This window comes from Ovis canadensis, chromosome 1, assembly GCF_042477335.2.
Source record: "Ovis canadensis isolate MfBH-ARS-UI-01 breed Bighorn chromosome 1, ARS-UI_OviCan_v2, whole genome shotgun sequence".
NCBI lineage: Eukaryota > Metazoa > Chordata > Mammalia > Artiodactyla > Bovidae > Ovis > Ovis canadensis.
The window spans coordinates 191,603,698-191,631,597 of record NC_091245.1 but is presented as its reverse complement, the minus strand read 5'-3'; the positions used below and the strand labels follow the sequence as shown (position 1 = coordinate 191,631,597).

At 42.0% G+C, this 27,900-nt stretch overlaps 1 protein-coding gene, 1 long non-coding RNA gene and 1 pseudogene across 4 annotated transcripts in view; 1 reads left to right on the top strand and 2 right to left on the bottom strand.

Annotated features, from left to right (window-relative positions):
- Window positions 1-26,872, top strand: part of ROPN1 (rhophilin associated tail protein 1) — a 30,321-nt gene extending 3,449 nt beyond the window's left edge. Inside the window, exons 2-6 of one of the 2 annotated variants that reach the window (XM_069579330.1) lie at window positions 15,773-15,900; window positions 19,645-19,762; window positions 21,030-21,191; window positions 25,963-26,138; window positions 26,662-26,872. In XM_069579330.1, the coding sequence (XP_069435431.1) occupies window positions 15,785-15,900; window positions 19,645-19,762; window positions 21,030-21,191; window positions 25,963-26,138; window positions 26,662-26,728 (639 nt within the window). In that variant the 5' untranslated portion in view covers window positions 15,773-15,784 and the 3' untranslated portion in view covers window positions 26,729-26,872. The remainder of the gene's footprint in view (window positions 1-15,772; window positions 15,901-19,644; window positions 19,763-21,029; window positions 21,192-25,962; window positions 26,139-26,661) is intronic. The other variant, XM_069579331.1, reaches the window with a different exon arrangement.
- LOC138431099 (U4 spliceosomal RNA) lies at window positions 15,363-15,516 on the bottom strand (annotated as a pseudogene).
- On the bottom strand, window positions 15,725-23,227 carry LOC138434480 (uncharacterized). 2 transcript variants are annotated; one of them, XR_011254810.1, is made up of 3 exons: window positions 22,937-23,227; window positions 21,707-21,791; window positions 15,725-16,170 (listed from the first exon to the last, which is right to left on the bottom strand). It is a non-coding gene; the product is annotated as an uncharacterized lncRNA (long non-coding RNA). The 2 variants fall into 2 exon arrangements; XR_011254809.1 differs by lacking the exon at window positions 15,725-16,170 and having other exon boundaries at window positions 21,669-21,791; window positions 22,937-23,217.
- Window positions 26,873-27,900: the final 1,028 nt, after the last annotated feature.

The following is a 27,900-nucleotide window of genomic DNA, read 5'->3' as shown; positions in this document are numbered from 1 at the left end:
ACTCATTTATTTGACTCATTTATTTCTCTATGCCTTCTGTATGCCTTAGTGCTACTCCTGCCACATAGGCTGTTATTGGGTTAATTGTTTGCCCAGGACCACATAATTAGTCAAAGATAGGCCCAGGACCAGAGTCCTGGTCTCCTGTTTCATGGTCAGAAGGGCTCTTCATTAGGGTTTGATCTGCCCTGTGGGGTCTCTGAAGGACAGAAGCCCTGTATTTTGTGTTGGAAAAGCCAAAAACAATGTTAAATATCATCAGGAATTGTAGTGGAAAGAGGAGAGAAATGTAGCTCTGATCTTTTGTTGAAAACTATGGTGCATTCACTCCTCATAGCCCTTGCTGACTTTGAGTCCCTGGATCATAGGGATGAAAACTATGGTGCATTCACTCCTCATAGGCCTTGCTTACTTTGAGTCCCTGGATCATAGGGATGCTATGATGAAAATCAGAAGGAGGGAGAACAAGTAAAAGGATGGAAATGATGTGGATGTGGGGACCAGTCTTCACTCTAAGGAAATGGAGACTTTCATACACTTATGAAAGACAAGGTTAAGGTGGCCCCAGGTTTGTCTGACAGGTCCCCAAATCAGGATGGAAGGTGTGTGTTCCTAGAGGAGGAAGGGACTTCTCTTGTGAGTTTCATAAGCTCCATAACTGTGATTAGGGATCACAGTTAACACAGAAGTCTGTAAATGGTATCCCTGGGCTTGTGGACCATGATATGAACATGGAAAGATTCTTTGAAATATGAACATGACCAAGTTAAGACGCACTGAAAGAGGTAACTATTCACTTGTTAAATAATTGTGGCTCAGCTGGTAAAAGAATCAGCCTGCAATGCAGGAGACCTGGGTTCAATCCCTGGGTTGGGAAAATCCCCTAGAGAAGGGAAAGGCTACCCACTTCAGTATTCTGGCATGGAAATTTCCATGCACTGTATAGTCCATGGGGTCGAAAAGAGTTGGACACGACTGAGTGACTTTCACTTCACTTCATGTGGAGCTTTTAACTTTCAAAATGTGGTACTAGCATGATATATAAGCAATTTGGAGAAATCTGCTAATAACAGAGCCAAGAACCACTATTCAAAAAAAAAAAGGGACAAGGTCAAATAGGACTGCTCTTAGCAATATTGCTGCTGGCATCCAAATGCTGGGTTGACTTGATCCAGGGGTTGGCCAAGGGTAGAAAAAGATCCAGACTTCTGTGAAATAAAGTTGGAGAGGCAAGCTAATAAGACAAATCATGAAGAGCCTGAAAGTCAGACAGGGCATCATTTTGATGAGAAAAGAAATAAAGATCCAATAAAGGTTTTAGAGAGTGATGTGATAACATGAGCGGTTAAGGCATTTTATCTGGAAAAACTAAATCTTAATTTCTTGGCATTGGAAAATGATTATAATATTAGAACCTACCTACTCATAGATTGCTGTAAGGATTAAATGAGATAAGGAAACTTCATTGACTTTAAAGAAAGTGAAAATGTTGATCACTCAGTTGTGTCTGACTCTTTACAACCCCATGGACTGTAGCCCACCAGGTTCCTCCGTCCATGGAGTTCTCCAGGGAAGAATATTGGATTGGGTAGCCATTCCCTTCTTCAGGGGATCTTCCCTACCCAGGGATCAAACTCAGGTATCCTGGATTGCAGGTGGATTCTCTACCATCTGAGCCATCATCTGAAAGCCAAAGGGCTTTCAAAGGGAAGCCCATTGAAAACATTGACTGGCTCAGAGGTTAAAGCATCTGCCTGGAATGCAGGAGACCCGGGTTTGATCCCTGGGTCGGGAAGATCCCCTGGAGAAGGAAATGGCAACCCACTCCAGTATTCTTGCCTGGAGAATCCCATAGAGGGAGGAGCCTGGTAGGCTACAGTCCATGGGGTCACAAAGAGTCGGACACGACTGAGCGACTTCACTAATGCTGGGCACCCTTCCTTTATTTGCAACTGTGTGGAATATGGCTAATGAGACAATAATCATATTTTCAGGACAAAAAATTAGGATATAGTCTGACAAGTAAAAGTTTTGTTCCACTGAAAATGTATTTTTCATGATGCAAATGGGAATATCCATGATATTTCAGTGATTTATGGAAACAGTTAAACATAATTTTTGAAACTAGGATTGTCCTAGAGAAAATCCATGTTTAAATGTTTAAATGGCTTTATTCTGAGAGAGGCAGTGTGGTGTAGTGTGGGAAAAGCAATGAAGGAGACCTGAATTTTTGATTCAGCTCCAACAGAAACTGTGAGCTTGTGCCAATCACTTCAGCTCTTTGTGCATCAATTAGTGCTAGGGCGTGTCCAACTCTTTGCGACCCCTGGATTCTCCAGGCAAGAGATTGAGTGGGTTGCCATTTCCTCCTCCAGGGAATCTTCCTAACCCAGGGATCAAACCTACATCTCCTATGTCTTCTGCATTGGCAGGCAGGCAAATTCTTTACCACTGTGCCACCTGGAAAGTCCCATATTGGCCTATATTATAAGTCAAATTAAGTCCCTTCCTATTTTTGGAAAAGATGTTCCTTTTTATTTTCTAGACAGATTTTTTTAAGTTCACCAAGACTAAAGTGGGGAATGAAAGAGAAGGATAAATAAAAACTGACCGTAATGTATCCGACAAAATCAATTGAGGGAGTAAAAGAAGTTCATTTTGGATGCTTTTATGGGAAAGAGGAACTCTACAGTGGGAAGCTGGTGGATATGACTGTAGCATGGTTGAGTTTACAACTGGGGATTTGGCAGTCATCAGCACAGAAAAGGTATTTACTTCCAGTTAGAATATAGTAGATTGCAGCAGATCAAGCCATCCACTGCCACAAATTTAAAAATCTAGAAAAATTATTTTTAAAAATATTGTAAATACATCAGAGAGCTTTAGAAGCAATGGGTACTAGATTAATTCAAATTCCAGGAGGGTGCCAAACCCTTCCAAAGTGAACTCATGGTAAGTCATTTTCTTCCCAGTGGACCTTTGCCAACTTTGGATGTAGACTCAGGACTGCCGGCAAGCCTTGGCAGTTAAACAAACAGCTCTGGCATGACAGATTAGAAATTTAAGTCACCCCAAACACTTTCATTTTTACATAAGGTCTCACATAAAAAAAAAAAAAAAGAAGCATGAAAATGTGTCTAGTAATAAAGAAGAAAAATAGACATCAAAGAGGATATCCACAGGGAGATTCAGCCACTGGAGTTATCAGAACTTGTTGACTCTAAAATAACTCTAATAATATGTTCAGGAAAATAAAGGAAAAGATGTATAAATGGCTGAAAATGGAGAATTCCAACACAGAAATTGTATGTATAAAAATAACAGATATTCTGGAAATCAAAATGCAATATTTGAAATAAAGAATTTATTAAGTGAATTTATCAGCATCCTTGATAGCAGAAGACATGCTTCCTGATGGAAGAAAAGGTGCCAGGTAAGTGGAAAGATGAAACTTTTCTAGAGATTGGAGAGGGTCAAATGCCGGTTCCTCGGGTCTTGGACAAGGCAAGAACTAAGAGCTCAAGCAGCAGAGGAAAGACTATGAGGTCAAAGAGATAGGCTGAGTTGGCAGAGAATGGCAGTGTGACTTCTTTCTGACATCCTTGATCTCACTCAAGTAGGAAATTGCTTCATCTCCTGGGAGTGAGGAAAACAGTTGAGTGGGATTCAGGCTTGAGGGGAAAGTCATTACCTGGAGATTAAATAAGAAATAGAAGTGTGTTCTTGGGGGCGTGGCAAAGATCAACACAGAAGCAGGCGTGAAGGACCTAGAGAGTAGAGGTGGTGCAAGAATGGAGTGTGCTGCGCTGAATGATCTTGCAGCTGAAAGATTACTTTAGTAATGCTATTGTTTTATAAAAATAAACGCAGAGTGAGGCTTAAAGATCAGCTTAGGTCCAAAGGTGATTGCCTGTGAGATTAAGTCTAACTTGATATGAGCCTACTTTTCTGGTTCTTTCAAACTCACTCAGTTTACCTAAATCTTAGAATCACATGATCATCTTTAAATATATGTTCATGCTTTGGTGTTTTCTGAAAGGGTTAGTCATTCGGTCGTGTCCAACTATTTGTGACCCTATGGACTGTAGCGTGCCAGGCTCCTCTGTCCATGGAATTTTCTAGGCAAGAATACTGCAGTGGGTTGCCATTCCCTCCTCCAGGGGATCTTCCTATCCCAGGGATTGAAGCCAGGTCTCCTGCATCACAGGCCTATACTTTACAGAAATCTTAAAGTTCCCCTCCCTCTTCTAGCTTCAGAAAACAACTTCAATTCTCCTGAGGGCATCCCAGCTCCTATGCATAAACTACTGCAGAGTTACCCTGCCTTATCCTGCCTCCTCAGGAAAGGAGTTGCTGCCAGTGTTAGACGCTGCTCTTTCTTCCCCTTGGCTCTTACTTTCTTTCAGTTCAGTTCAGTCGCTCAGTCGTACCCGGCTCTTTGCGACCCTGTGAACCGAAGCATGTCAGGCCTCCCTGTCCATCACCAACTCCCAGAGTCCACCCAAAACCATGTCCACTGAGTCGGTATTGCCATCCAACCATTTCATCCTCTGTCATCCCCTTCTCCTCCTACCCTCAATCTTTCCCAGCATCAGGGTCTTTTCAAATGAGTCAGCTCTTAGCATCAGGTGGCCAAAGGATTGGAGTTTCAGCTTCAACATCAGTCTTTCCAATGAACACCCAGGGCTGATCTCCTTTAGGATGGACTGGTTGAATCTCCTTGCAGTCCAAGGGACTCTCAAGAGTCTTCTCCAACACCACAGTTCAAAAGCATCAATTCTTCGGTGCTCAGCTTTCTTCACAGTCCAACTCTCACATCCATACATGACTACTGGAAAAACCATAGCCTTGACTAGACAGACCTTTGTTGGCAAAGTAATGTCTCTGCTTTTCAATATGCTATCTAGGTTGGTCATAACTTTCCTTCCAAGGAGTAAGCGTCTTTTAATTTCAAGGCTGCAATCACCATCTGCAGTGATTTTGGAGCCCAGAAAAAAAGTCTGACACTTTCCACTGTTTCCTCATCTATTTCCCATGAAGTGATGGGACTGGATGCCATGATCTTCATTTTCTGAATGTTGAGCTTTAAGCCAACTTTTTCACTCTCCACTTTCACTTTCATCAAGAGGCTTTTTAGTTCCTCTTCACGTTCTGCCATAAGGGTGGTATCATTTGCATATCTGAGGTTATTGATATTTCTCCCGGCAATTTGATTCCAGCTTGTGCCTCTTCCAGCCCAGCATTTCTCATGATGTACTCTGCATATAAGTTAAATAAGCAGGGTGACAATATGCAGCCTTGATGTACTCCTTTTCCTATTTGGAATCATTCTGTTGTTCCATGTCCAGTTCTAACTGTTGCTTCCTGACCTGCATACAGGTTTATCAAGAGGCAGGTCAGGTGGTCTGGTATTCCCATCTCTTTCAGAATTTTCCACGGTTTATTGTGATCCACACAGTCAAAGGCTTTGGCATAGTCAATAAAGCAGAAATAGATGTTTTTCTGGAACTCTCTTGCTTTTTCCATGATCCAGCAGATGTTGGCAATTTGATCTCTGGTTCCACTGCCTAACTAAATCCAGCTTGAACATCTGGAGGTTCACGGTTCATGTACTGTTGAAGCCTGGCTTGGAGAATTTTAAGCATTACTTTGCTAGTGTGTGAGATAAGTGCAATTGTGCAGTAGTTTGAGCATTCTTTGGCATTGCCTTTCTTTGGGATTGGAGTGAAAACTGACCTTTTCCAGTCCTGTGGCCACGGCTGAGTTTTCCAAATTTGCTGCCATATTGAGTGCAGCACTTTCACAACATCATCTTTCAGGATTTGAAATAGCTCCAATGGAATTCCATCACCTCCACTAGCTTTGTTCCTAGTGATGCTTTCTAAGGCCCACTTGACTCACATTCCAGGATGTCTGGCTCTAGGTGAGTGATCACACCATCATGATTATCTGGGTTGTGAAGATCTTTTTTGTATAGTTCTTCTGTGTATTCTTGTTACCTCTTCTTAATATCTTCTGCTTCTGTTAGGTCCCTACCATTTTTGCATGAAATGTTCCCTTGCTTGCTAAGTCAGTTCAGTCGTGTCCAACTCTGTGTGACCCCAGAGATGGCAGCCCACCAGGCTCCCCTGTCCCTGGGATTCTCCAGGCAAGAACACTGGAGTGGGTTGCCATTTCCTTCTCCAATGCATGAAAGTGAAAAGTGAAAGTGAAGTTGCTCAGTCATGTCCGACCCTCAGCATCCCCATGGACTGCAGCCTTCCAGGCTCCTCTGTCCATGGGATTTTCCAGGCAAGAGTATTGGAGTGGGGTGCCATTGCCTTTTCCAAATGTTCCCTTGGTATCTCTAATTTTCTTGAAGAGATCTCTAGTCTTTCCCATTCTGTTGTTTTCTTCTATTTCTTTGCATTGATCACTGAGGAAGGCTTTCTTATCTCTCCTTGCTAATCTTTGGAACTCTGCATTCAGATGCTTATATCTTTCCTTTTCTCCTTTGCTTTTTGCTTCTCTTCTTTTCACAGCTATTTGTAAGGCCTCCCCAGACAGCCATTTTGCTTTTTTGTATTTCTTTTCCATGGAATGGTCTTGATCCCTGTCTCCTGTACAGTGTCACGAACCTCCATCCATAGTTCATCAGGCACTGTATCAGATCTAGTTCCTTAAATCTATTTCTCACTTCCACTGTATAATCATAAGGGATTTGATTTAGGTCATACCTGAATGGTCTAGTGGTTATTGCCACTTTCTTGAATTTAAGTCTGAATTTGGCAATAAGGTATTCATGATCTGAGCCACAGTCAGCTCCCAGTCTTGTTTTTGCTGACTGTATAAAGCTTCTCCATCTTTGGCTGCAAAGAATATAATCAATCTGATTTCGGTGTTGACCATCTGGTGATGTCCACGTGTAGAGTCTTCTCTTGTGTTGTTGGAAGAGGGTGTTTGCTATGACCAGTGCATTCTCTTGGCAAAACTCTATTAGCCTTTGCCCTGCTTCATTCCGTATTCCAAGGCCAAATTTGCCCATTACTCCAGGTGTTTCTTGACTTCCTACTTTTGCATTCCAGTCCCCTATAATGAAAAGGACATCTTTTTTGGGTGTTAGTTCTAGAAGGTCTTGTAGGTCTTCATAGAACTGTTCAGCTTCAGTTTCTTCAGCCTTACTGGTTGGGGCATAGGCTTGGATATTGAATGGTTTGCCTTGGAGACGAACAGAGATCATTCTGTCATTTTTGAGATTGCATCCAAGTACTGCATTTCGGACTCTTTTGTTGACCATGATGGCTACTCCATTTCTTCTAAGGGATTCCTGCTGGCAGTAGTAGATATAATGGCCATCTGAGTTAAATTCACCCATTCCAGTCCATTTTAGTTCACTGATTCCTAGAATGTTGACGTTCACTCTTGCCATCTCCTGTTTGACCACTTCCAATTTGCCTTGATTCATGGACCCGACATTCCAGTTTCCTATGCAATATTGCCCTTTACAGCATTGGACCTTGCTTCTATCACCAGTCATATCCACAACTGGATATTGTTTTTGCTTTGGCCCCATCACTTCATTCTTTCTGGAGTTATTTCTCCACTGATCTCCAGTAGCATATTGGGCACCTACCGACCCGGGGAGGTCCTCTTTCAGTATCCTATCATTTTGCCTTTTCATACTGTTCATGGGGTTCTCAAGGCACTTTCTGGCAAATCAATATTCTTCCAAGCCTTCCCCTGAGGGATGCTAACTAGTGCTGTTAACTGCACACTCTTACTAACATCTGTAGATTCATCCCCCTGCAAGGAAACAAAGTATTTTGATTTGGTCTTGTGGAAACTGCATCTATGCATCTTCCAATAGTAATGTTCCATTTTTATATTTCCTTTGCTTCATTTGGTTCCGAATGTGATCATATCTCAGGCAGGTGGGTAAAATGATTCTGTAATTGTGGGAGACATTTTGGCCTTACTTCTTAATTATTCGACCTTTTAAGTAGCTTCCTGAACCCAACCTGATATAAACTACCGTGTAGTTGTAAACGCCATTGTAAAACGTTTCATAAAGCAGTGGTTTTCAAAGTGTGGTTTCAGGGACTTCTGAGGATCCTTGAGATTTTAGAGGGTAGGAATCCAAGAAGGTAAAACTATTTTTGTAATGATATCAAGACATTAAAGGTCTTTCTCATGCTTCTTCTTAAGAGTGTACACTGGAGTTTCCCAGTAGCTACATGATGTGTGATTGAATTCAGTCAATTGGATTGAATGGAAAAAGCAGACATGATAATCTAGCTGGTTCTATTAAGCCAGACATTAGAAGACTTTCAGAAAAGATAATGCCACACTTCTCACTAAGAATTTTTGTTGGTTTGTTTTCTAGAAACTGTAGTTATTTTTCTTATAAGATATGAAGGAGCTATTTTTATTTTAAAATAAAAATATTTTAAAATTCCTAAAATGACAAATATTGCATGATATAACCCATATTAACAAAAGACTTTTTGCATCCTCAATAACTTTTCAGAATGTAAGGGGTGCTGAGATCAAAGACTTTGAGAATTAATCTCTTAAAAAACTATCTGTATAATATAGATATTTTCTGTTAAGGCTCTGGCATAATTTACCCGGCACCATTTTTTTCATTCGATAACTTTTCCATGAAAATGAGATATTTAGGCAGATATCTGGGTAAAGAAAAAAATTATCAGAGCAAACAAATCCAAATTTGAAATAGTCCTCACTATGTTGCCTAATAAGTGATTTATATTTTGGACTGTATGTATAATGTCTGTGAATCTCACAATTATTAAATCATAATTAGATGTTAATTCAAAATTATATTTTATAGTAGGAAAATAAATCATATATTTAAAATACTTAAGGAGACTATAGGCCTTTTTTACTGTAACAAATCAGTTTTCAGATAGAAGAATATTGTTCATTTTCTTTAGAGTAGTTTCATAACACTTTTGAAAAGGGGAATTTTAAGAAATGCTACCATTTAATTTAGCAGTTAAAATGCTAAACTGGCCACAAAATGTAAATATTACTCATACTCAAGTATAATTAAAGTATTTTGAGAAATATTTTTATAAGGTAATAAAGGCCCACAGTCTCTTACTGAATCAATTAAATTATTTTACACTATTATTTGCTTTTAGAAGCGAGCTTAATTTTTTAATTTCTACAAACAAATAACATCATTATAGAATTTCATACTGAATCAGATTTTGGATATTTTACATCACAAACCTAGGATAAATAAATATATAAATCAAGACACAATTTTAAAAAATTAACAAAATCAATTTATGTTTTATTAGAAAGAAGTGATGATGATGATTAAAACATATACCTTCTTTTGGGGGAGTAAATTTTAAAAATAAGAAAAAATTAAATCAAAGGAAGACCTAAGTACTGGAAACATATATGCACAAAACTTTGGCCCTGACAGTAAATACATTGCAGTTAAAACAGTTATCAAACTTACAGAGGTGGTTTTAACATGGTGGTTAAAGGGGGAAATTCTATATAAACATCTCTGCTGGCACATGCTCTGCCTAAAACCTTAAGCACCAAAACAATAATTACAGAAATCTGGAAGTTTACTGAGTGAAACAATATCCAAATATAATTTCAACTGTTATAAATTTGTGTATAGTTGTAAAATGGTTGTAAATTTTGTATCACTATGAAAAGTATACAATCATCAATCAATCACTGCACACCTGTAACCCATTCTGCCATGACCACTTGTGGGAAGCTCTGCTTTAGAGATCTATAAAGGCAGAATACCAGACCACCTGATCTGCCTCTTGAGAAACCTGTATGCAGGTCAGGAAGCAACAGTTAGAACTGGACATGGAACAACAGACTGGTTCCAAATAGGAAAAGGAGTATGTAAAGGCTGTATATTATCACCCTGCTTATTTAACTTCTATGCAGAGTACATCATGAGAAACGCTGGGCTGGAAGAAGCACAAACTGGAATCAAGATTGCCCGGAGAAATATCAATAACCTCAGATATGCAGATGACACCTCCCCTTATGGCAGAAAGTGAAGAGGAACTAAACCTCTTGATGAAAGTGAAAGTGGAGAGTGAAAAAGTTGGCTTAAAGCTCAACATTCAGAAAATAAAGATCGTGGCATCCAGTCCCATCACTTCATGGTAAATAGATGGGGAAACAGTGTCAGACTTTATTTTTTTGGGCTCCAAAATCACTGCAGATGGTGACTGCAGCCATGAAATTAAAAGATGCTTACTCCTTGGAAGGAAAGTTATGACCAACCTAGATAGCATATTCAAAAGCAGAGACATTACTTTGCCAACAAAGGTCCATCTAGTCAAGGCTATGGTTTTTCCTGTGGTCATGTATAGATGTGAGAGTTGGACTGTGAAGAAAGCTGAGCACAGAAGAATTGATGCTTTTGAACTGTGGTGTTGGAGAAGACTCTTGAGAGTCCCTTGGACTGCAAGTAGATCCAACCAGTCCATTCTGAAGGAGATCAGTCCTGGGTGTTCTTTGGAAGGACTGATGCTAAAGCTGAAACTCCAATACTTTGGCCACCTCATGCGAAGAGTTGACTCATTGGAAAAGACTCTGATGCTGGGAGGGATTGGGGGCAGGAGGAGAAAGGGACGACAGAGGATGAGATGGCTGGATGGCATCATGGACTCGATGGACATGAGTTTGAGTGAACTCCAGGAGTTGGTGATGGACAGGGAGGCCTGGCGTGCTGTGATTCATGGGGTCGCAAAGAGTTGGACATGACTGAGCAACTGAAATGAACTGAAAGGCAGAATAGGATGAAATGGTAAAATGTGTACTACAAAGAATATGTGATGATACTCAAGTTTTGTAGGAAGGCTCGTGGCATAGCACAGACTCAAGATGAATCTTGGTGAGGGTGTGCAGGGTTTTAACAGATGGAAAGAAAGAGGGAGGGCCCCTCAACTAAGTCAGCCTGAATTAGCAACATACTGAGGGAAAGAGGAAACTGGATGGAGTATTACTAACAGTGGGAAAGTGTTTAGCTTTGAATTTTTGGAAAGTGGCCAGAGTAAACTATGTGTTAGAAATTTATGTTGGTAAATACTAGTAAAAATTTATCACAAAAATAAACTCAGAATGGATTAAAGATCTTAATGTAAGACCAGAAACTATAAAACTCCTAGAGGAGAACATAGGCAAAACACTCTCTGACATACATCACAGCAGGATCCTCTATGATCCACCTCCCAGAATACTGGAAATAAAAGCAAAAATAAACAAATGGAATCTAATTAAAATTAAAAGCTTCTGCACAACAAAGCAAACTATAAGCAAGGTGAAAAGACAGCCTTCAGAATGGTAGAAAATAATAGCAAATGAAGCAACTGACAAACAACTAATCCCAAAAATATACAAGCAACTCCTGCAGCTCAATTCCAGAAAAATAAATAACCCAATCAAAAAATGGGCCAAAGAACTAAATAGACATTTCTCCAAAGAAGACATACGGATGGCTAACAAACACATGGAAAGATGTTCAACATCACTCATTATCAGAGAAATGCAAATCAAGACCACAGTGAGGTACCATTTCACACCAGTCAGAATGGCTACGATCCAAAAGTCCACAAGCAATAAATGCTGGAGAGGGCGTGGAGAAAAGGGAACCCTCTTACACTATTGGTGGGAATGCAAACTAGTACAGCCACTTTGGAGAACAGTGTGGAGATTCCTTAAAAAAACTACAAATAGAACTGCCTAATGACCCAGCAATCCCACTGCTGGGCATACACACCGAGGAAACCAGAATTGAAAGAGACACATGTATCCCAGTGTTCATCGCAGTACTGGTTATAATAGCCAGGACATGGAAGCAGCCTAGATGTCCATCAGCAGATGAATGGATAAGAAAGCTGTGGTACATATACACAATGGAGTATTACTCAGCCATTAAAAGGAATGAGGTGGATGAAACTGGAGCCGATTATACAGAGTGAAGTAAGCCAGAAAGAAAAACACCAATACAGTATACTAACACATATATATGGAATTTAGAAAGATGGTAATGATGACCCTGTATGAGAGACAGCAAAAGAGACACAGATATAAAGAGCAGACTTTTGGACTCTGTGGGAGAGGGAGAGGGTGGGATGATTTGGGAGAATGGCATTGAAACTTGTATACTATCATGTAAGAAATGAATCGCCAGTCTATGTTCGATACAGGATACAGGACGCTTGGGGCTGGTGCACTGGGATGACCCAGAGAGATGATATGGGGAGGGTTGGTGGGAGGGGGGGGGTTCAGGGTTGGGAACTCATGTACACCTGTGGTAGATTCATGTCAATGTATGGCAAAACCAATACAGTATTGTAAAATAAAAAAATAAAAAAAATTTCTACTGTAAAATTCTATATACAAATAATGGAGAGCCTTGAAAGTCAGGATTGGATTGTCATTTTGTCAGCTGGACTTTCTGACCTATTAAGAGCAGCTTAGAAGGTAGATCAGGACATACCACTCAGGAGAGACCAGAGAATAACCCGAGATAGGGTAGCCCATTAGGAGGTGAAGGACTGAACCAGAGTAAATGAGGTGAAAATAAAGAGGAAGGGATGAGTAGGAGACACATGTCAAATGAAACATCAATGAGATTTAGTGAGAGATTCAACAGACTAAAGAGAATCGAGGCTCCAGGGCTTAGAGGCCAAATGACTGAGGAATGGTGGCTTTGTGTTCAGAAACAAATCTAGAGAGGGGACTTGGGAGATGGAGAGTGAGTGACTGAACAACAACAAGAATATTTGTTAGATATATTATACATGTATTTATGTATATGTAAATGTATTTTACACATGTGTATTTGGTGGGAAAATAGACATAAAGCTGACCATGTTAACCATTTTTAAGTGTACAGTTCAGTGGCATTCGAGACCTTCACATTTTTGTGACACCGTCACCCTCATCCATCTTCACAACTTTCTCATCTTTCTAAATTGAAATTGTACCTGTTACTAACAGTCATGTCCAGCTCTTAGTGACCCCTTGGAGTGCAGCAGGCCAGGATTCCCTGTCCTTCACTATCTCACGGAGTTTGCTCAGACTCACGACCTTTGAGTCGGTGATGCCATCCAACCATCTTATCCTCCGTCACCCATTCTTCTCCTGCCCTCGATCTTTCCCAGTATCAGGGCCTTTTCTAATGAGTCGGCTCTTCGCATAGGTGGCCAAAGTCTTGGAGCTTCAGCATGAATCCTTCCAATGAGTATTCATGATTTCCTTTAGGATTGACTTGTTCGATAAATACAGTTGATCACTTTAACCAGATATATATATGTAGTTATGAGCAGACAATATGAGCAAACTAAGTTACTGTCCCTTGCTAGATAAAATGAATTGAAAAGTTATCAGAAACAATCAACTTCTAACAATAACTTTTAAAATTATGAACTATTTCATACATACAAATAAAATACTTAACTAAATTCAGGCATAAAAATGATGAAACACACATATAAGCTTAAAACATAGAACATTCCTGATAGTGTTGGGACTCCTGTTGCATCTCCCTCCCTGATGGTATCTCTCTCCCTCCCCTATCAAGGACAATACCATTCTGAATTTGTGTTCATCATCCTTTGCTCTTCCTTAGAATATTATAAGCATAATAATTTATAATTTAATTTCTTATAATGCTATTCTTATTATATATGTGATCCTAACTAATATATGGCTTTTTCCTCCCGGCATCATGAGATTCATCCTGGTGATACTTGCTGAGGACTGTGCTATCTTCCCAATGAATTGAAGCTTTTATATTATGTAGTGACCCTCTTTATTCTTACATGCTTTGTGCCTTAAAGTCTCTTTCATCTGGTTTTGACTCATCTACATCAACTTTCCTTTGGTTATTATTTGCCTGTTTATCCATACGTCCTTTTACCTTTAGCCTTTCTGTGTGCTTGAGTCTTTTCAGGTGTGCCTGCAACTAGATATTTTAAAAATCCAGTCTGACAATTTCTGTATTTTACTTAAGACCTTTCCTTTTTACTGAGTCCTGATATATGTAACTTCTCTTCTATCAGGTCATTTATCCAATTTTCCTATGCTTCCCCCAGTCCCTCTTTTCTTGCCTTCTTTTGGGTCAATCAAGTTGTGTTGTTATTACTCTTAATTCCTTTTTTTATTTCTACTGATTGGTGGTTATATTACTTTTATGGTAATTACCCTTGAATTTTTGTATGCATATCTGACTTTTTTACAAAGTCTAAAATTGATGTCTTTAGACCCTTCTTCCTCTGAACAATAGTACACAAAATGGAAGATAATGGAGTACCACCAACCTGATACCACTTTAATTTCTTGTCTTGAGATTTCCCAATCAGGCTGGTAGTATAAATTTAAAACTTAGACCTAGCTCGTGGCTGCATATTTGTGGGAGACTATTTCTCCCCCAATAAGAAGCAGCAACCCTGGAGTAGGAAATGGCAACCCACTCCAGTGTTCTTGCCTGGGAAATCCTATGGACTGTAGGGCTACAGTCCATGGCCTACAGTCCATGGGGTCACAAAGAGTTGGACACGACTTAGCTGCTAACCAACAACAAAAGAAGCAGCAAGGGAGAAAGATTTCTGTGCCACTTGCCCCTTGCAAGTTCACAGGTATTCTCAGTCGCATCCTTTCACACTAAGTGTGTGAACCCTGAAGGGTTTCAGGTTTAAGGGAATAAAAGAGTCTTCCTTTCAGCTGTTTACTTTTTTTCACTCCTTGCCTGGCCTTTTATCTCAAAGCCTCAGTTCCTAGCATCTACATTTGCCCCAAGCCAGCCCTAACCTCTTCATTTGCTTTCCACTCTCATTTCTGTCTTACTTATGTGGCATGTGAGGATTCCCCTCACTTTCTTGCAAGCTCAGCAAAGCAATTTGAAAGGTGTGTTTGCTGGGATTTGTCTCATATCCAGGTGTTTAGAAGAGACAGACTTTTCAGAACATTTATCCTCTATGTTAAAGCAAACAAAGTCTTTTCATCTGTTGTTCCTTTGTGCATGGTGTTGTATACTATCTATGGATTTTCATGTTTTGTTTCAATTTACCCTGGACCTTTTTGAATGAAACATACAAGTTTCTCTTTACAATTAAAGTAGATGGGTATACCTGCAAAGGTATAGAGAGCTGTTCATTAAATGGCTCTTTAATGATTATTTTTATTTGGAAATATGTAATACAATGTCAAGTAATGGAGGATTCACAGAGTAAATTTTGCTACAACTCTTATGGGGCCAATAAGAGTTGTGTGATGTGGAAGATGGTAGTAATCTGATGTTGAGCAAATTATTTTGCATGAACCCATTTTTATTTATACAAATATATATTTACATTGGAAAAAATTCTGAATGGAGAGATTCAATATTTTGGGGTGCTATCATTAGAGGTCTTTTTGTTTACTTCTTATTGATCTCTACCCTTTTTTTTTTTTTTTAATTAGCAATAATCCTACCTCGGATAAACCTCATTGGCCAGGATACCACCACTGCGCAAAGCTAACCTCTACTTTTTTAATGAATAAATAATATTGTGTGTTTTTTAAGTAAACGAAAGAATTAATTACAACAACAGAAAGCGGGGATTAGTGAAGGCCTTCTAACTTCGGAGTCGTGTAACAACAGGTCTGTCTTGTGGGGTAGTGAACCCCCAATATTGAGAGTGTCTCACAGAGGCTGGGTGACCTCCTATCGAAGATTCCTGTCATCTTATGATTCAAAGATTCTCATTTTATTTTATTTTTCCTCTGACAATAGGTCAATCAATCAATGCCTCAGACAGATAAGCAAATATGCATCCCCCCGGAGCTGCCGGAATTGCTGAAGCAATTCACCAAAGCCGCCATTCGGTCCCAGCCGCAGGATCTCATCCAGTGGGCTGCAGAGTATGTACTCCTTTCTCACCTCCAGCCCCTGGCTCCCCTTGGTGGTGGAGGTGGCGGGTGGAGGAGGGAAGGTTTGCAAAACTGAGAGGAGGTTGTCATGGCTGCAGCCTGGGAGTCGGGACTGATTAGCATAATCTTTGTGATGTTCAGCGGTCACGTTGCTTTGGTACTTTAAATCCATACAGAAATCCCGCAAACTGAGAGGATGAAAGCCCTTCGCCAAGTGAACCAGACTGAGCGATAGGACGCCAGGGTTATAGTCAAAGTGTCCTAGGGCAATCAGCAAGAGTTAGATTACCACATCACATATCACACAAGCACACTCCACTGGGTCCCTGCTCCCACCCCAGCCCCTCCCCCACTCCCTGTCCCAGTGGAAAGAACGTCCCAGAGTCTCTTGGAGCTTTAGCCGGCCTTTCCCTGATATAAACCAGAGCCTCAGTCTCAGATTTCACCACCAGATGGCAGCAGTGCACCTGTGGGGGAGCTATGCGATGAGCCAGTGGGGCGGACTGTGTGGGATCAGTCCAAGTGGGTTCTCTCCTGAGTTAAAGCCTCTCATGAGATCCCTTCCTCTACTCCGGTTAAAGCTCATTCTTGAGCCTAGCCACAGACACTTTGTATCTCGTCTTTGGGGAAATTGCTATTTTCTTGACTTCTTTGAACTAATCTGTTCCTTCAGCGTAAGGATTCCACACTGCGCTAGTGATGGGAGCAGGCGGAGCAGCGGCCTGGCTTCAGTGTGCCTCAAACACAGGTGTCCTCTTTCAGGAGACACCTCCAGAGGCTGCTCAGTGGAAGGAGCTCACACAGTAACTGCTAGCCGGGATTGAAACAACTTCACACAGAAAGGCTCCCAGCTACGAAATTGCTCCTTAGACAAAAGTGCCTGCTTGAAATGGGGGAACTGAGGCTTAGGGCAGAGTTAGGAGTGGACCAATCCTCCCAGGGGCCACTTTCAGGCTATATTTACTGTTTGGTGATGGCCTCCTTAGTAGGGCTTCACTGGGAGAAGGGGTGCGTGCGGAGTCAGAGGCTGCAGACCAGAGCTGGTAGGTTAGGAGAGGGGAGAGCACTTTCCTCCAGAGGTTGAGGAGGTCCATTGAGCAGGTGGTGAGGAGGAAGCACTGATACCTCTGAGAAGGCTCAAGATGTATTCCAAGAGGACCCTCACAGAGTCTCCCAGGCCAGTGTGCTCCTGCTCCTGGGCTGGGCTAGTATCAAGTTTCTACAAATGGAAGGAAAATGAGCCAGTAGCGCTCATAAAAACAAGACACAAGTGGGGTTGCTTTGCCTGGTAATGAACCCTGTTTAGTTTTCCATTCTCAATTTTATATATAACATCTAGGACTAAACTTTAAGCATCAGAAGACTAATTTCCTTTGGCACACCCAGACAGACTTTTATACTATATGATAGTTTAAAACCTAATTTTATTGTTCTTGCACTGCTGCTTTATAGCAAGAAAAATGACATTTCTTGGTAGTGTCCCTGACATTTATGGGAGAAAACATTTCACTGTTGTAGTTTGCTTGCGTGCTGTAAGTGTTTTAGATATCCGTGAAGAATCAGTTTGTAGTTTAACTACAGTGAAAAAGGAGAGCATGACCTAAGAGCACTTTCCATCTATTCAGAAACAGAAAGCACCTGTCAGATGGTTTTATGTGGCTTAGAAACCTGCAGCATTTTAGAGATAAAATTCCACAAAGTATTTTCAAGACAAAATGTCTGTTTACCACGAGCCAAAGTTTCCCTGCATATGTACTATCCATGAAGAAACCACCTCCCAGATGTCAGCAGGACACAAACTCATTTGTCTTGTGTTGGGTACATGGGACCACACAAATGTGAAGAACCATGGAAATGCTCACTACAAATGAAGCCAGATAACCCACAGAGGATTACAGCCATGACTATAGGCTCATTTCCACACACTCTAACCAACTCTGCTACAAGGTCCAAAGATGCTGCCGAGTCACACCCACCCCCACAGTGACCAGGTCTGCAGAGACCACTCATGTACATTAGTAGAGTGACCTGAAAGTATTTCTTCTGTCCTCCCTGTGGATGACCTCCAAGGGGTGCCTGGAAGATGTTTTGGTCGGAAGCTGTTGCTCTGCATTGTGTGATGACTTAGAGACAGACCATGGTTTACCCCATCCTTATATGTTGTTCCGACTCTTTATGACACCATGGACTGAAGCACGCCAGGCCTCCCTGTCCCTCACTATCTACTGGAGTTTACCCAGGTTCATGTGCATTGAATCTGTGATGCTATCCAACCATCTCATCATTGTATAACTTCACCCTAAAATGGGCTTTTATAAAATTTCATCTGAATTCTTTGTATATTGCCTGGAGCTGGAGAAATTAATAAAAAGTAAGCGAGGGGCAGAGGCTGTGATCCATGGGTAGTCAATAACAAGGCTTCTAATGGAGACAGGCCTTTCCACATAGCATCAGTGCCCTGTGGATCAACTGCTCATGTCTGTTCTCTGCTGCAGACATCCAGTTTCCTTCATAGGTCAATCCCAAAAGAGAACTCAGTGTTTTTCCCACTGCACCAAAACAAAGTGCATTTCACAAAGCACTGATGTTCAAGCAGTGCTGAAATTTTGAGGGAAGATAAAGGAAGATTTTAGGGCTTCCCAGGTGGCTCAGGAGTAAAGAAACTGCCTGCCAATGCAGGAGACTATCACTAGTTAATGGGACTTCCCAGGTGGAGCTAGTGGAAAAGAACCCACCTGCCCACCTGGGAGACCTAAGAGATGCAGGTTCAGTCCCTGGGTGGGGAAGATCCTCTGGAGAAAGGCATGGCAGCCCACTCCAGTAATCTTGCCTGGAGAATCCTGTGGACAGAGGAGCCTGGCACGCCATGGTTCATAGGATCACAAGGAGCTGAACATGATGAAGTGACTTAGCACACAGCATGTAGCACCGCTGACCAATACCAACTTTCAGTATGTAGATAGCCATCATACCAAGCATAACGATGTTTATGTTTGAAAAAAAAGGTCCTTCAGGTACTAGGATTCTTCCTTCATAAAAAAGAGTAGGGGATTTAAAACAACAATAATTTTCTTTCCTTTTCTATGCATGCATATATATAGACGTGCATGTACATATACTATATATATATATTATTATATCTCAACACACATATGCCTGTATATGTGTGTATGCCTCTTTTTGTGCGTGTACACACATAAATGTAAAACATTTAGAAGGGAATGACAAAAAAAATACCCAGACCCACTGTGCTTCAGGGAATTTCATGCCAAACTTTTGTTGGTTATTCCACATCCTTAGAGAAAAACAAATCTGCTTATTCCCTAAGCCATCTCTATACCGTAAGTGTGAAGTAACACATTCAGGCTCTTCCTGTGGATAAATGAACTAAAAACAACATCTGACCTATTTGTCATTGTTTAGTTGCAACCCCATGGACTGTAGTTCGCCAGGCTCATCTGTCCATGGGGTTTTCCAGGCAAGAATACTGGAGTGGGTTGCCAGTTTCTTCTCTGGGGGATTTTCCTAACCCAGGGATCAAACCTGCATCTCCTGCTTGGCAGGCAGATACTTTTTTACTACTGAGCCACCTGGGAAGTCCATCTAGCATACAGAAGCCACTTAATAAATGTTCTTCCCTCCACCCCTGCCCTCAAAAAAAGGGGAGAAGGGATTCCCAAAGCAGCCAGAGGCCACTGAAGTACAGGCTGCTCCCCACCCCCTTTTTTCTTGTAGTTATTTTGGGGCTATGTCCCGTGGAGAGATTCCTCCAGTGAGAGAGCGGTCTGAGCGAGTGGCTTTGTCTAACTGGGCTGAGCTGACACCGGAGCTGTTAAAGATCCTGCATTCCCGGGTAAGCGCCAACAGGCAGTGCAGATAAGGAATGTGGGGGTGATACTGAGTTTGGGTGGGTACAGACAAAATTCCCCTTGGTCATCAGCTGGCCACTCAGCACTGTCTTAAAATTCACTAAAGCATGCACTGAGAGTAAATCTTCCCTTGTGGAAATAGGAATGATGCTGAAATAGGCTGTGCGCTGACTTGTCACTTGGGTCATTCCGCATTTTCCTGAAGCTGCCAGAACAGTCAGGGGCTCGGTGCAATTTGAATTCCTTCTCTCTAGAAAATGCAGGTCCACATCCCCTGACAGTGTCTTCCTTACTGATCAAGTCCAGATATGATGCCAATCGGAGTTTGGGGAGCGGCATATTATAGTTCCCCAGTTATCTCACGTACCAACATAGCCTTGCTTTTAGACTCTCTGCACAGCCATATCATCCTGGGAGCTGTCCTGGGAATGATTGAGAAGGATCTGTCCTAAGAGAACTTGCAGCTTGGCCAAATCCCAAGAAATATGATTTAGCACTACCATACCTCATTTTAGGATACAGGTTTGAGGTGATTCAGGATTGACTTAGCCAAATGCCTTGGTCCCAGAGGCTTAGCATTTCACTGGAATCAGAGGACCAGCGAAGGCATAGTAGCACTTCACTGGGGCATCTGCACCCTTATTGTGTTGCTGGCCAACAACTAGCCACTTGTGCCCTTCTCCTCTTGACTGCCAAGCACTTTGTGCAGTGGACGTGGCAGAGAGCTGAGGTACCTGGGAACCAGCAGCATCAGGCATCCAGACCATAGACCCCGTATTAAAGCAATGCATATAGAGTCTAGTACAAAGAACTCCGTGGAGTCTAGAAGCAGGAGATTTAACATCTAGTTCTAGTTTCACCACTAATCAGTGTTTGCAGACAAGTTCTCTACTCCTTGGTTTCATTTTCAGGCTGCCTCTCTGCCCTGCCTAGGGACGACCTAGGGATGAAACAGCAGATAATACAAAAAGACCTAGAAAAAAATTAAAATGTAATATACGTTTGTTTTCCCCATAACTCTGATACCTGAAGTTCAACTGGTTAAATTACATCTCAGAACGTTCTTCACTGGGCTGAACGTTTCTCTGCCCTTGCAAAGAGAACTGCCAGAGTCCCCACTGACCCCTGACACCTTCCCCAACCCCTTGCTGTATGCTGGGAGAACAGGGCCCTTGCCCTGGCAGGTGTCCTCAGGGCCTTCTCTCCTCCTACCCCTCATTCCTTGTGTCATGTCTGTCCCCCGCCCCGCAGGTTGGTGGCAGACTGATCGTCCATGCAGATGAGCTGGCCCAGATGTGGAAGGTGCTGAATCTCCCAACTGACCTGTTTAACAGTGTGATGAATGTGGGCCACTTCGCAGAGGAAATTGAGTGGCTGAAGTTTCTAGCCCTTGCTTGTAGCTCTCTCGGAGTTGTAAGTTAGCTTTAATGTTTTTTGTTCCTTAAGGGAAAATCTCTTGGGGGCCTGGACAGTCTCCAGGGCGGTAGTGGATGTAGTACACACAATCAACTCTCCAGGGTTGATGAGGAGCCTACCCCTTCTTTTCTACTCCCCCTGGTGGCTCAGATGGTAAAGCGTCTGTCTACAATGCGGGAGACCTGGGTTCGATCCCCGGGTCGGGAAGATCCCCTGGAGAAGGGAATGGCAATCCACTCCAGTACTATTGCCTGGAGAATCCCATGGACAGAGGAGCCTGGTAGGCTACAGTCCATGGGGTCCCAAAGAGTCGGACACGACTGAGCAACTTCACTTTCACTTTCACTCCTCTCTGAATTAAGGTTATTTCTCTGCATTAAGGTTATTTCTCTGCTTATTAGCCAGAAGCAGGGATGGGGAGGAGAGCAAGGAAAGCTGTCATCAGGTTCTGGGGAGAAGTTGACTAAAATGCAGTTTTTAGATTATATATTAATTTCACTTAGGTTTATTACCACTCCACTCCCTCCATTCATGTTCCTAAAGATAAACAAGAGCCAGCTGTAGATGAAGATTGGCTTACAGTTGGGTTTCAGACACCTAGAAGAAATAACAAGAGATTTTAAAAAAGAAATGCAGTCTTAAAGAAAACTACTGTATGATAAGCATAATTGAATACAAAAATCAGAGATAAGAGAGCAGGAAAGAAGATATGAGGCTGTTTCCGGAGTCATAGTCATGGCATCACCATGGATACAGGATGTTCATACAAATTCATGCCTTTTCCAAATTTGACTTGATTTACAATTGGAAAAGCCATTTTCCCATCTTGAAGAAACCAGTTCATATACATACTTAAAAGGTTGAGGTAACACATTATATGTGGACTCACTCTTGTTAAACACTATTATAATAGCAAATGAAAATGAGTCAGAAAAATTATTTTTTAAAAATCCCTGAAATACGTACAAATTTAAAAATTAATGAGAAATTTATTGCTTCTGCCAAAACCAAATGGTACAAAAAAGGTAGACTGAATCATTCAGTATATCTAAATACAACCTTGTTCTTCCTTCTCAAATATCCTGAGTATGCGTACTTGACACTTTGCTTGCGAGAAAAGTTATCAGAAATACTGTAGTCCAACTTTTCCTGTGATTCTGTTCAACTTTCAGCATAATCATTTCTTTAGAGAGGAAGAGAGAAGAGGTCATTTTGGGGTTTTTTCCTTTTTCACGGCCTTTCCTAGCACTCTTATGCAATGAATAAACTATTCCCAGCAACAGAGGCAAATGAGTTGCCAATGAGCACTGCCACACTTCTGTGGAAATAGCCCCATGGATTGGGGGAAAATCACAGAGGAGAAATGAAAAATTGACACATTTTATTAAATTCTCATAAGGTCACAAGCTTACTCACGCCATATTCACAGATGCTCATGGAGGGGGGAAATATACTTTCTCTGTAGTTAATCCTGCTTTTCCCCACCTTCCCCCCCCTTACTTATTCTTAAGTAAAGAATAGATTCAACCCAACCCAGGAATTTTTCATCAGCTGCAGTAACTACAAACAGCTTTCAGGTGAATTACGCAGTTTCTCAGATTTCTCCTCATAGCTCCTCTCTGCAAGGTGGCAGTTGAGTGTTCAAGGAAAGGGGTGATGCTGGGATCTCAGCGCACCCAGTAGGAGGGTTCCCACCTCCCTTGGTCCTCTCCAGCATCTCTGATCTCCGTGGAAATACTCACCTGTGTGGTGCTAGCTGTGCAGCTGAAGTCTTTGGTCTTTTCTCTCTCATGGCACAATAGTCCCCTAACCAGCACACCTCCATTCTCCCTGGTGTTCAGGGCCTCCTTAAGTCTCTTCCAGATTGCCCTCATCTGCTCCACGTCACAGCCCCCCACTACCTTGGAGGTGTCTGAGTCCTCTCATCCACACACCTCACAGTAACCCTGGGAAAACCAAATTCCAACCCTCCCTCTGCAGCTGCTAGGTTTTACTTTGATATGGCTGACTCCCGCACCAAGGGAAAAAAAACCATGAGGTGATGTTTCTACTTCCCTGCTAAAACGAGGAGGTTTGGTTAATGTTCCATGAGGTTCTTTGACCTCTGTCATTCCACCTTCTCGGCTTCCACTGAGACACCCTCAAGCCTGGCTCAGGATACCAGTGGACCCACCAATTCTGAGCGGTGGCGAGGTGTCTGACTTTGTGTCCTATATCCTTATGTCTAGAGCGCCTTAGTGCTGAAGTCAGCCTGCAGGTCTAGTCCATAAACAAAGGGTGCCCTGTGAATCCAGGAGCCGATCCCATTTTACCCATTTGTTTCATGTTGGACTGTTGCTGGGAACTTAAACGTGGGAGTGGTCAGGGTGTCACCATCTGGAGGAGGGTTCCGTTCTTGCTAATCTATATATCCTTCAAGGCAAGCCCAGAAATTCCTGCCTTGCTTTGCCAACTGAGAGTCAGCCATGATATCCGTGCCATTTAGGAAATCAAGTCCCCTCCTTACAGAAAATCTAATGGCAGGAATTTTAGGAAGCAGGTACATTTACTCCACTCATTTACTTGAGCTCCCTGAATCTACACGTGATTTCAAAGTGCCGCAGATACACTTCCCTTTGAGCATGTGTTCCTCTTCCCTCTGAGCATTTCTTCCTCTAGAATACCTCTCAACCTCCTGTTCCACTGAGACCAATTATATACAAGAAGAGGTTGTGTGATGTGTTCACTAGAAGGAAGGGCATGTTTTGTCAGCAAATAATTCACTTTCTGAGGCTTTCACCTCTGAGTTTTAAAAAGAGGCTTGCAAGATGCTTAAAGGTTATCTTTATGGAATGGACCCCCATCTGACCAAAAAACTTGTGCGACAGAATGCAGACCTCTTTTTATTGTTGTTTAGTAGCTAAGTCATGTCCGACTCTTTGTTACCATAGGGACTGTAGCCTGCCAGGCTCCTCTTTCCATGTAATTTCCCAGGCGAGAATACTGGAATGGGTTATAATTTCCTTCTCCAGGGGATCCTAACCCAGGGGTCAAACCTCTGTCTCCTGCATTGGCAGGGAGATTTTTTTTTTTTTTACCAGTGAGCCATCTGGGAAGCCCAGATCTCTGTTTACTTTAGGTTTATTTAAGTTTACCAAAAAGCTCCAGTCCAGAGAGTTCTTATCCATTCATCTATTTATTAAATATTTGAAAATCTTATGAGGGCAATAGAATTTGAAGGTTTGTTGTTTGAATAATCAGTAAAAGATGTTTGGGGCAAAAAGCAAGGGCTGCCATAACAGTGTACCACAGACTAGGTGGCTTAAACAACAGCAATATTTCTTGGAAGCTGGAAGTCTGAGATCAAGGTTGTAAATGGAACCACCTTGGCTTGTGAACGGAAGTTGTCTCCCTCTTCTTCATGTGGTCGTCCCTCTCTGCACTCATGAGTCTGGTCTCTCTCTCTCTCTCTCTCTGCATCGTAACCTCTTCTTGTAAGGATACCATCCCTTTAACTTAATTAGCTCTTTAAAGGCTCCCAATACAATCACATTCTGAGGTCCTAAGAGTTAGGGTTTCAACATATGGATTTTGGGCAGACATAACGCAGCCCATAACAGCACCCCAATTTGGACGAGGCTGTAGGAAGAGGACTACAGAACAAAGGCAGTAGGACAGTAGGGCTTTTTTTAAAAAAAACACACATGCACAGAGGATGAGCTATAGGTGGGAAGTTCGTGCACACATGCTCGTAAATCTACCCAAAACCACTGTCACGCTGACCTCAAGTCATGCACGTGCCCGCCCATCCTCTTTGACAACCTCTTACCAGCTTCCTGTGTGCCCACCCCCCAGCCTTCCTCTGTGGAAGCGCCTGGCACACTGCCCCACACAACGCTTCAAAACAGCCTCCAGGAGAGAACTCCCAAGGGCAGGAGACAGAGAGTAAATGGAAGTGGCCTGCTCCCCTCCTGTGGCCCGGCTCCAGTGTCTCTCTGGAGTAGATAAGCTGTCCTAATCACTGCAGCCCTTTAGAGCTAAGACCAGAGAGAAGTAAGAAGAAATTTTCTAATTTTGTAGGATGCAAAATCAAATTCCCCTCCTTAAGTGAGGTTATTCTCATTAAGGTAATAAATGTCTTAAAGCATTCAACAGTCTATAAACTTAATTCCTTGAAAGCATCCCTCCCACCAAGAAAGGAAAGGAAATATTATAGAAAGACACCCAGTAGAGAGAGAGGCGAGTATATTTTCAAAATGAGAAGCAAGTGATTTAAGAAAATCATATGGGGAAAAGAAAGGTAATAAAGGAGATAAAATAGTAACACAGTTCAAAGATTTTCCATTTACTTCTAACATTTACTCTTGGAGGACTTTAGTGATTCACACCATTTGTTTGGACATTCAGGCAACTAATCTTTATTATTAATATAAGTGTATTCATTTGACCTAAGTTTGATTTTACCTTTCTGATAAGAGGGTTTGCTGTTTATATATTCTAATCATTATCTTCCATAGAGATGGTAGTTGTGGTTTCTTTAAAGTAGTTATTTTGTGAATAGATAGGGTTGCCACAACAAAAACAGAAAGACACCCAGTAGATACTCAATATTTTGCGATTGAATTCACTGACGTTCGGCATAAAAAATTCAAGCTTTCCAGAATATTGCATCATCCCCACTTAATTTTATGAGAGCAAGGTTTTTGTTTTCTTTGTTGTATCTAAACTGATCTTAGGAATTTAGTGTGGAGTAATGAGCTTCTCCTCACTTAACCTTCTGGCTTTACAGACCATTGCCAAAACTCTCAAGATAGTGTGTGAAGTGTTGTCATCGGACCACGACAGCGGCCCTCCCCGGATCCCTTTCAGCACCTTCCAGTTTCTCTACACGTATATCGCTGAAGTGGATGGGGAGATCTCAGCATCACACGTCAGTCGCATGCTGAACTACATTGAACAGGAAGTGTAAGCAAACATTTAGCAATTGGAGGGGAAAGAGTGTATGGACAACAAATCCAGCAGCCCAGGGCATAGTGAGGTTATTATGCAGCTCTGGGAACAGAGGAATGTTGTGAAGAACAGTAAATAGGGATCAGAAAGAGAAGGGGCAGTGGAAGAGAGAGAATGGTATAGGACAGTGACTCTTAGAGTGCCACCCAGACCTGCAGCAGCAGCACCCGGGAACGTGTTAGAAATGCAATTTTTCAGGCTGTACCCTAAGCCCATCAAATCAGAAGCTCTGGGGGTGAGACCAGGCACCTGTGCTTCAGCAAGCCCTCCTGACTCAGACTCTGGCTCACATTCAGGTCTGACCAGTGATGGAGGTGGGGTGGAGGAGGAACAGACAGACAAGAGGTCAGAGAAAGAGAAGATGATGAGGGCAGGAGCCACAGCAGAATTAAGTTGGAGGGAGAGAGTTGTTCATATATTGTCTTTCTTAAGATTACATGTTAAATAAACTAACACCCCAATTTTCTTTCCCAAACAGTATTGGCCCTGATGGTTTAATCAAGGTGAATGACTTCACCCAAAACCCCAGGGTTCGGCTGGAATAAAAGCACACTTTTGGCAATTTTAAAGGAAGATACAGAGATGATTGTGCTTCAGAAGGACTGAACCCCATATACCATCCAAAGTCAATTTTCTTGTGTAACTGGTACACACTAATAAACAATTAGGCAAACATATGAAATCAGAAATGTGTGGAATTAAGATGTAAAGTTGTTGAGCCGTTACACCTCGATTAACGGAAGATTGGTATTCTTCCCATATGGACACTATGTAAAGTGACTGATGAAACATGGATAGAAAATACATCTCGTGTGAAAGCCAGGCTGTCGGGTTTTCAGAGGTGGAATGTTATCCAGATGCAGTTTTGATGTTCTGTGACTGTTAGGCATTATTTACATGAGCAGCTTTTACATAATCAATCCACGTTTTTACCAGTTTATTTCTCCATTTGTTGTTTTGATGCTAGTTACTTCATTCATTCATTCATTCACCAATGTTTATTGAAGCTAGCTGTATACCAGGGACAAGACTGCCAGGTAAAATACAGAACACTCAGTTGGACAAACAACATTTTTTTAATAGTAATTTCTGTTTTATTCTTTTGCTACACCTGACAACCCTGGCCAGGAACTATGCTGGCTTCTGGGCATATACAAATGAATCATATATGAATTCTGCCTTCAAGGAGCTCACAGTCTAATGTAAAGATAAAACATGAACTTAAAACCACTTTAATGTAAGCGCCCCGCTGCTGCTATGACTGCTAAGTCGTTTCAGTCGTGTCTGACTCTGTGCAACCCCTTCAGGCTTCCCTGTCCCTGGGATTCTCCAGGCAAGAACACTGGAGTGGGTTGCCATTTCCTTCTCCAATGCATGAAAATGAGAAGTGAAAGTGAAGTTGCTCAGTCATGGCCGATTCTTGGCGACCCCATGGACTGCAGCCCACCAGGCTCCTCCGTCCATGGGATTTTCCAGGCAAGAGTACTGGAGTGGAGTGCCATTGCCTTCTCTGTAAGTGCCCTGCTGCTGCTGCTGCTGCTAAGTTGCTTCAGTTGTGTCCGACTCTGTGCGACCCCATACATGGCAGCCCACCAGGCTCCCCCATCCCTGGGATTCTCCAGGCAAGAACACTGGAGTGGGTTACCATTTCCTTCTCCAATGCATGTTAAGTGAAAAGTGAAAGTGAAGTCGTTCAGTTGTGGCCGACTCCTAGAGA